Below are 9,865 nucleotides of genomic sequence, written 5' to 3'. Positions count from 1 at the left end.
AGTTTAGGTTGATAAATATATATATCATAGAGTCCCTGTGTAGAATAGTGATCATTAACAGAAATGCAGATGCAAATTATGTCAACTGCATTTAAATCCACAATAAAGCTCCCAAATCAAAGATGATACAAAAGAATTTAACTTGTCCATTTCCAGAACTCCTTTATTTTTAAAAAAATGACATTTAATATAAAATACTAGCCATAATATGCTAATTTGCACAAATTGCTCAAACACAAAAACATGTGCTTTAAATTTATTTTCCATCAATAAGTTCTCTAGCTAGTATTTATCTGAAGGGACCAAGATTTCCACTGTTATGTATTTATTTTTTTAGCTGTAAAGAAAATACTGAATACACTTTGAGTGTCCAAAAGTGTTGCTATTCTAAATAAGAAGCAGTATGAAGATCTACAATTTGATTTTAAGTCACTGAAGAAATTATACAAAACCAGAACAACAGCCTTTTGTAGACACCTTTTATTAATATTTTACACAACAAAAATGTACAAGAAACCTTACGTTTAGAGAACATCAGCAGGACCACAGTCCTTTCAGACGTTATTTCAGAGGTCAGTTTATTCCTTTACTGGATTTAAAAATAGCTTTTTATGTGTGCCCCCTTCCTCTCCCCCTCCTGCTTCCTGTTTTACTTGGAGAGTTTAGTAATGACACGGATTAAAGCCCCATTCTCATCCTTCAGCCTCTGGTTCTCTAGCTTCAGCTCAGCTTTCACCTGAAGACAAAAAGCACAGAGAAGCATAAACAATCATAAGGTTCAGATTTAAACTAATCGGAAGACTGGTTACATTTCCAGAGTGTCTTCTCTAATGACTCCCGAGGACTGGAACCAGCTCTCTCCATGATCCTGCTAGGTTAAGTGGGTCTACTAGATGGATGAATATTTACAGTAGTTATGATGAAGGTTATGTAAAGATAACTTTGCACAGGGGTCTTCACACATAATATATTTGAGCTTCTTTAGATGAACCAGAGTTTGTTTCCTCTGTTGGTCCAGACATTTCATGCAGGTGTGAATACACTCAAGTGAACCCTGGTGTGGAGCAAACAACCTAAGACTCACTTTTTGAGGTGGTCTCTGTGTGCTTCCAACAAAATTCAGATACGGTTTGCTTCTGGTGTGAATAAATACTGGCCTTGATCCAAACCAACTACAGGAAATAAACATCTATTTGAACTTCATGAGTCACAACTCCTTTGCATTATAATTAAAATGAGGCCTTCAGTATTGCTAACGCTACTTCTGCATGTACTGAAATTGTAACTAATTTGCTGTTTTCTGCTTAGCAATGCTGCTTTCAGCATGTTGTGGGTCAGGAGGCACAGAGCATCTGGTCTCATTCAGCTTTCAGCAGTATTTGCTGATGCCATTCCAAAATTAGAAAATCATGTTGTGGAACCTGTGTTGTATGAGCTGCTCTCAACGTTCAAAGCAGTATTAAATTTTCATCCACAGCACAAATATGCACAACAGAAACGCAGCACACAGGACTTCCAAAGTTTATTTTTTCGGGGGCTGTGCTTTGTCCTGCCCTCCATCCTTTCTGTCTAATGGGAGTAGTGATCATCACCCACATGGTTTGGCTTATGAATTAAAGTCCATTTACAGAAAAAGTACAATGTGAAATGAACAGCACAAAACAAAAAAGTCAATTTTTGGTCAGCACCAAACAAGTGGACCAACAGACTTGTGTGAATAAACCCTAAATTACTTTTTTAAGCAGTTTGATCAAAACTAACTTTTGGTGGCTTTAACCATGACGAAAAAAGTTGGTACTCCAAATTAGTATTGTTGATTTAGTTAAACCCCACATCCACATAATCAATAGTATTTTACTACTTAGATTAATTTAAAACTAAATGCATGTTAAGTGAAATCACACATCAAATAGTTCATAGTCACTATAGTTAACATATCAATATCTATGACTCAACACCAAATGGATCAGAAAGTATCACAATGCTGCAAACTTCATTTTTGAAATGTAGTTTTGTTTCTGTCTCTATTCTGTCAGAGCTGGTCAAATGTAGTCAGTCAAACAATCATCCATGTACACACAGAAACACACACTAATCCACATTCATGGTGTCTTTAGTGTCAGGGTTTATTTTCAGACTAGTATCCCATATTTGTTAAGGCAATTCATTGACAGAAAACAAAAAGCTCTTGTTGGAATCTTGGTGGGCAGCACAGAGCAGACTATTGTCATTTGACAGCAAACAATTGCTGTTCACTATGGCTGTAGTGTTGATGTACTCAGAGCTTCCAAAGCCAACAACAGAATGGTGACTAGTGATACCAGCTAAAACCATCATCAACACAATGTCTCACAAACATTCACACAGTTTGTGTGTGCTTAATAACACTCAGGGTAGGAATATTAATACCCTTATGAAATGAAAAAAATTACCTTTAATTGTTCTTCCATATCTGATATCCTCTTTTTAAGGCTCCAACTTTCCTGGAAAGATAATGTATTAAACATGAGTGGAGTAGTTTCATTAAAACTTACAAAATCAGATTGAATGTGTACCTTTTTCTCTGCTTCGAGCATTTTTGAAGTACACTCATCTGGTTTTCCCTTCTGTTTGAGTGGAAATTATTATTATTATTATTATTATTATTATTATTATTATTATTATTATTATTATTATTATTATTATTATTATTATTATTATTATTATTATTATTATTAAATTTGCACACCTGTGCAGTGTGCAGCTGGTCCTGAACTGCAGCCAGGTCTTGTTTGCTGGTCTCTAGTCGGGACTTGAGCCTTTGATTTGTTGCCAGTGCCTTTTCATACATCTGTAAAAATCACATATGTTTGGTTCTCCACATATTCATTTTCACAGCGCAGGAAATTGAAACAAATAAAACAAAATGGAGCAAGGTTAAATAAATGCATACAATGACAAGATTATATAAACTTCAATTAAATACATATTGATCACTGGTATAACAAAACCACTAAATTAAATGTGGAGTCTGTGGTAGCTTAATTTCTTCATATGTAAATAATATATTTAATGATTACATGTAATCATATAAATAATCATGATGATTATATATAATCATTAAATGCTGTATATTTAATGATTTTGCAAGGCATTGAAATTGCATTGCAACTTTAATGCAATTTTAACTTGCATTGAAGTTAAAATTGTACTTCAATGCAATTATGTACTGTACTTCAATAAATTTTTGTATTGAAGTACAACTGTGTGTTCAATTTAGATTGACTTATTTAAAAGCATGTAACATGTTAGGATTTTGTGCAAAATTACTAAGAAATTATTCACTATTGGCATTACTGCATTTTTCGTTTTTTAATTTCTCCTTTCAACATTAACTTGTAGGAAAAGAATATTTGCTCTGTGTGTATGGGTAAACCTGGATGAAAGCCAATTTTATTTTGCTGAGTAGGCACTCTATACCATATACTAAATTTCACCTACGGGTAAGGATTTTGGGTTCCTTTTTGCTTCTTCTTCTTGCTCCACAGAACTGTGATACCACCAATTCTGTGGTGGTATCATAAATACCACCACAGAATTGGTGGTATCTGTGATGTGAGGTTTTGAGGTCAAATCTTTACATAAGCTTAATATATCATGCAATTATATGTTATATAATATAGATTACTTGTGTTAACACAAGAGAATTGAGACAAGGTTTACTTCTTTCATCATTACTGTAGAACAACAACTCCAAGTGAAAAGTTCAACAATTAAATCACATCATTTGCCTTTTTATAGTCACTGTTCATCTTCTCTTCTTCTGCCTTCTTCTTTGCAGACAGTCTGTTCTCCCTTCGTAAAAAGTAGGACTCTGCATGGTTTGTTGATGTGTCATTGGAGACGTCAGATGAGCTAGAGGAGTCTAATCTAAAGACATAACCTCTCATTATCAGTTACTCTCACATTTTAGCAATTGAAACATATAGATTTTTTTTGTGTTTCAGTATCCAAAGTCATAGAAAACTTACCTAGACAGCCTTTCATGCTATAAGAGAGAAAGTAGGTTTTAGAATATATTTAGCTTTTATTTAAACAAAATATATGCATTCTTGCTGTAGTGAAGGTCAACCTAGCCTCACCCTTTTTAACCAAAGTAACATTTTTAATTTTATCAATAAATTAACATGTACTTCATTTCTGCTTACATTTTTACTTGCAGTAATGTCATTTTACACAATAATGTGAGCCATTTTAATGTGTTCCATGGAACACTTTATGACAGTCAGACATACCAAAGCAAGTTAAAGGAGGAGAGAGGAAATGATCCCTTAAATAAGCTCACAAGCAGAGATAACTAAACATATCCAAAAAAGGTAATAACTCTGGCAGGGACGCTCACATTTTGTTCACTTTTGCCTGCTTAGTAAGGAAAGGTTGTGTGGTCTATGTCCTCAGAAAATTTCAAGCAAAAATCTTTGTCAAAGCAGTAACAACATTTAAATTGGTTAAAATGCCAACCATTAAAGTGGTAGTGGGTTTCTTACAAATATTGTAAAGAAGAAAAGAAGAAAAACAAAAGGAAAAAAAGTCCTTTGTGCTGGATTTATTGTAATCCAGAGACATAAATGCATGAAACATATAAAAAAATGTAGTGCAAACAGTATTTATTACATAAATCAAATGGGTTGCTATACAAAAAAACCCAACTAATAAACATGTCAGTAAACTTTATACAAGGGATTAATCTCCTTTTCATTTCTCATGTGGTGTTGTACAAGTGTAGCACATTTATTTCACTGCTATATCTAAGGTGAGCTTAGATAGAAGGCTGACAATGTTTTTTTTTTAGCTATTTACCTGATCATTTTTGTTGTGTGTTCAGTAACTTTCACTGTTTGTATATGATTGTCATACTAGTGAATAACATCTACCATAAGACGTAAGTGCTACATTGTCAGCCCATGGTTAAGATAACCTCTTGCTCAAATGCACAGCTTAAAGTAATAATTGCACAACCTTCAGCATCAGAACGCTGTTAGGTTGATGACATAAGGATTCAACTATTGTAGATGTGTTACTTTACAAGCATAAAAAACTATTAATCCTTGAATGCCCCATCATATTAATTATTGTATCAGAAACATAATCTGACATACTCCACATGACTTTTTACAGATACTTACAAATGTCATTTTGAATTACAAAAGCTAACATTTAAGTTATGTTTTCATGTGAAGACGTAATATCAAAAAAGATAACTTCTGACTGTTTACTTATGCACTCTTCTATTTTAAAGCACACCAAATGCCTCAATATAAAAACAGACCATAGATTTGTCCTCTAAGAAATTTATGTCAAACACAATTAACTGTAAGTCTAAAATAGAAAGAAGAGCCAAGACTTTGTGTTACAGACACTTTGTGTAAACACTGCAGTGTCTTTGTTCAGACATTTAAAGAACCTCTGGATCTTCACCAGACCCTGAAATAAACCCCTGAAAGGATGTCTCACAACATGTGACTATACTTGGTCAAAAGTTATTAATCATAGACTCAAGCATGTTGGTTTAAACAATGTGACATCATGTAAACAAATACTATCAAGTTTGTCCAATTAATTATTCAATTATTCAGGCTTAAATGTATTTTTCCTGTCTCTGAGTCTTCCTCCAGTGCCCCCACATCCCTTGAGAGATTTTTTTATTCCTGCTGACGAGTGGAAAATATTAGCTTCCCTTAGGATTAGCTGAGACATAAACATCTATAAATACTTTGAGTTCCCACCATCACAATCTTCCAAACCAAACTGTTCTTTTTCTTTTGATTGTGGTCTCTGAACAAGTCATTTCTTTACACTCTTCTTTACAGTCTACATTTCTCCTATATAGCTTTTCCTCACATGCTGGTATTTTCTGCATCCCTGCCTTATGCCATAAGTAAGTTTTCCACAAATATATAAGATCAAATATATACATATGCATAGTCAAACCAAAACAGACATGTTTCTGACAAATTTTCACTTAGTAACTACTGCACCATAAAACATAAACATATTTTCTTCAACAGCAACATAACATGAATACAGCATTAGTGTATTATACTTAAACTGAATGAGCTCATAGCTCACGTTGTCAGAACACATAACATTTTATTATGGTGTTTCTTTTGGCATGAAATATACTTGGGCATATTCTCTAACAACACAAAGAGAAGATAAAAAGAAAATCAGGCCTTACCCTCAGGCTTCTGGTGTTGGCAGCAGATGAAGCTGGACAAGAGTCAGACAACGATTTTCTGATGAACGGCTCATCTTTGTTTTGAGAAAGTAGAGATGACATTGTTCTTGCACTGCTGGGATACAGTTGTACCACCACTGCATACAGTTGTACTCTGGTACCAAATTCCAAAACAAAGAAAAAAATATATATATTACAAGTTATAAAAAGCACCCTGTCCGAGATGGGATTCAGGTGAGACAGTCTCAGTTTGAAGAAGGCCAGTGTGATCTTCATGAGATGGAAACACATATCAGATGAGAGTGAAAGAACACAAGTTTGAGAATGTGGGGGAGTGGAAGGAGTAGGCGGGCTGTGGACTGTAGGATGTGTTTATATGTGTGTACACATGGATTTAAATTAAGTTTGTAACATTTCTGATGTGAAGTGACATATTTTACAGAAGTAAGTGATTCAAATGTTTACAATGTTTATGAATAATAATGATTAAAAAGAAAGACTGTTGAGTGTTCAACATCTTGAGAGGAATGGATAAAACAGGAAAGGTCATGTCACCAGCATGGTAGTATTTCAAATATTTAAAAGAAAAAACTAAACAATATCAACAGACCTAAAACGCTTGAAATGTGACAAGTTTTTCAGCCACATTATTCAGCCCTACTGGCATGTCTTTGTAGATCTGTAATATCCTAGTTTGATCTACAGAATCTTAGTTTGATTTCCAGATTATGGATTGAGCTCTGTCAGATGTTAAATGCTTGTTGAGATATTGTTTTATAACCCAACACTATTTTAAGCATGTCCACAGTTTCTTTGCTGCCCTCTCTTGCTGTGTTCCTTGATCTTAATTATGCTATTTGTTTACTAATGTTCTCTAAAAACCTCTGAGACCTTCAATTTCAAGTGGATTTATAATGAGATTAAATTACACACAGACAGACTCTAATTAGGTAACTTTTGAAGACAGCTATCTGCAATGATTTTTTAATGTGTATCAGAAAGGTAATGTTAATTAAAAATCCATAGAATCATTTTCAGATATCTATCTGTAAGCCACGTCTCACATAACCTTTATTTCACTGCTATAGTTAAGTATACTACCATTATTCTGCTTTAGTTTTGTTTGTTTTTTACCTAATATCTGTGTAATGCAGTAAACTATAAAATTGTAATGTGAAAGGAGTTTCTTCAAAGAGTTTGAATACTGTACCAAGACAAAAGTAGAAAGAGTCTAGATTTGGCATAGGCCCTGAACATTTTTTTTCTGGCAGTTTAGGTACACATAAAAGGAAGGGCAACATTGCATTTAGCCCAAAATTAACATTATCTTATTTACCAATAAACTGAGAGATAAAAATGTCTCTTTGTCTTTCCCTTCTCAAATTCTCAAGTGGAGTTTCATATTTGTGTAGTGTTCTTCATCTTTACAGCTCAGCAAGAAAGCACCATCTGCTGGTTTCAAAAGTACTTACAACAAAAACTAAAAAGGCAATTTAAAAGTATGCCTACAGGTTTTGTGGGGTGAACACCTCCCCCTGCCCTGCTACACACACACACACACACGCACACACACACACCGACTTGATGACACGTTTATTAATAGTAAAAATAGGAGCAAATTTTTTTCTGTGATCAAATGCTACATGTCTTGAAAACCTTCCATTTGTCATGCAAATAGAATTTTAGTAGAAAATTGCTATTTCCAATTAAAATAGCAATTGCAAAATTGTTGAGCTCATTAATGTTCAGATTTTACTTTCTTTCCACATAATGTATTAAAGAATTTCACAAACAATAGAGTTTGTATTGTTCAAAACATAGATGGTGAGTTCTGTTTGGGATTTCCCTCGGTTCTTACGTCACCGCGCTTTCTGATTGGCTACCCGTCACATTCAACAGGCTGCATTCTCTCTCTCTGTCAGGGAAAATCTCACAGGCTGCTAAAATTGGGCCAAGACAAGTCCTCGTGGCCAGCAGAGGAACAGGAAGTTAATCTGCTCACCTTCAATCACTGCCACCTGCTGGACGTTTGTCAGCTAATTCTGTTTACTGCAATAAGGAAGTCAATGCTTCCAGGCGTGGGCACTCCTGGTCCTGGAGGGCTGGTGTCCTTCAACTTTTAGATGTATCTCTTCTTCAACACACTTGAGTCAAATAATGAGGTCATTAGCAGGACTCTGGAGAACCTGACTGCACTTGGGAGGTGATTCAGCTATTGGATTCAGGTGTGTTGGACTAGGGAGACATCTAAGAGTTGCAGGACACTGGCCCTCAAGGACCAGGAGTGCAAGACTAACATGTTTTAAAACAGATGATGCTGGGAAATTCACGAGAACTTAAGCAATACTTGTGTTTCTGAAAAGTTAGAAATCTTTTCTTGAATTAACATCTTTGACTTGTGGCTGGTGTAAGTAATGACTGGAGCAGAGCAGCGTGGCTTGGATTCAGCGTGGCTTCTTTTAGCAACCAGAGGTGGCGAAAAGGTAGGTTTCCCTTGTGTTTCTAATATTTTTATTGTCATTAAGACCATTGGAATATTCAGTGGTACACATAACAGAAGTGAAGTGTATTAAATACACATTAATTAAACGGCAAACATATTTTTATGCAAATAACATACATGCATTCTTGTTTATGTAGGCTATTTTGTGTACATCTTACTAACATCATGCCTCATTTTTTTTTATCATGTAGCCTACTTTTCTTAGCCTACTTGTGCAATGTACTTCACCAGGTATAATGTCTTTGAATTAATATTTACTGAGTTTATAAATTTTGAGCTCCTCCTTGCATGGTCTTGTATCTATCAAACTTAGCTGAAAGCCAAATAATGACAATCTTTTACTCAAGATAATTACCATTTCACTATGTAAGGATTTATTTAGGCATGATTTTAGAGATCAAAGCATGTACACAACATGGCCAAAAAAGTCATCATGTGGATTTAATTTAGCCAACAGATAAGAGCCTTCTATTGCAAATTTACCAAATAGTTAGATCTTTCACTTGGGAACAAGTTCCGTCCACCCATCCATTTTCTTTGGGATCAGGAGGGGCACTGGTGCCCATGTCCAGCGGTCAATGGATGAGAGGCGGGGTACACCCTAGACAGGTCGCCAGTACATTGCAGTTAGCAACAAGTTATTTAACCCCAATGATCCACTGAGTAGCGCCCTTTCTTAAACTACCATGTAAAAAGACACTTCTTGTTGTTATGGAAAATGTTAGTCTGTTTAGAAAAAGATCAAATCTTTTACATCTCAAGCAGAGAAAATGTCAAGCTCAGGGCCATGTCAATATTGAAAATAAGGGCATTTTGACAAACATTTTGTGAAAGAAGCTTGAAGGATTCAGATTTTAGCAATAAAAAAAACACTAATTAGTGAGGCTAAATTGAGAAAAAGCCTTCAAGTTGCAAGGAAGAATATAGATTGAACTCTGGAGCAATGGAAGGAGGGCATGTATTTAGAGTATTACAGATTTACCCTGTTTCAGAATGATTGGTATGTCAGGGTAAGAAACGATGAACCCCTTATTCCTAGTGGCTGCTGGTCAGGTCCACATTAAGCAACATTATGAAGTCATCTGACTACTGAATGACAGTTATTCTATCAATGTTTTTTTTCCTTCCCCGATGGAGGATATTTC

At 34.9% G+C, this 9,865-nt stretch overlaps 1 protein-coding gene across 1 annotated transcript; it reads right to left on the bottom strand.

Moving 5' to 3' along the window:
* Positions 1 to 474: 474 nt before the first annotated feature.
* LOC122833474 (protein phosphatase 1 regulatory subunit 12B-like) lies at positions 475 to 6,488 on the bottom strand. The gene is made up of 7 exons (XM_044121051.1): positions 6,218 to 6,488; positions 4,011 to 4,027; positions 3,771 to 3,909; positions 2,729 to 2,830; positions 2,556 to 2,606; positions 2,433 to 2,483; positions 475 to 736 (listed from the first exon to the last, which is right to left on the bottom strand). The coding sequence occupies exons 1-7, from the start codon at positions 6,317 to 6,319 to the stop codon at positions 650 to 652; spliced, it is 549 nt and encodes a 182-aa protein (XP_043976986.1). The 5' UTR covers positions 6,320 to 6,488; the 3' UTR covers positions 475 to 649.
* Positions 6,489 to 9,865: the final 3,377 nt, after the last annotated feature.

The sequence above is a fragment of the Gambusia affinis genome, linkage group LG07 (assembly GCF_019740435.1).
Source record: "Gambusia affinis linkage group LG07, SWU_Gaff_1.0, whole genome shotgun sequence".
NCBI lineage: Eukaryota > Metazoa > Chordata > Actinopteri > Cyprinodontiformes > Poeciliidae > Gambusia > Gambusia affinis.
Note: the sequence above shows the minus strand (reverse complement) of the source record. Positions and strands in the feature narration are given on the sequence as shown.

Excerpts from the sequence above, each read along its gene's own strand:
- LOC122833474 (XM_044121051.1), bottom strand. The coding sequence starts at position 6,319 with ATGTCATCTCTACTTTCTCAAAACAAAGATGAGCCGTTCATCAGAAAA. Across the intron at positions 2,831-3,770 it reads TGAACAGTGACTATAAAAAG|ATGTATGAAAAGGCACTGGC; the intron begins GCAAATGATGTG and ends TGATTTTTACAG. Across the intron at positions 2,484-2,555 it reads TGCTCGAAGCAGAGAAAAAG|GAAAGTTGGAGCCTTAAAAA; the intron begins GTACACATTCAA and ends TTATCTTTCCAG.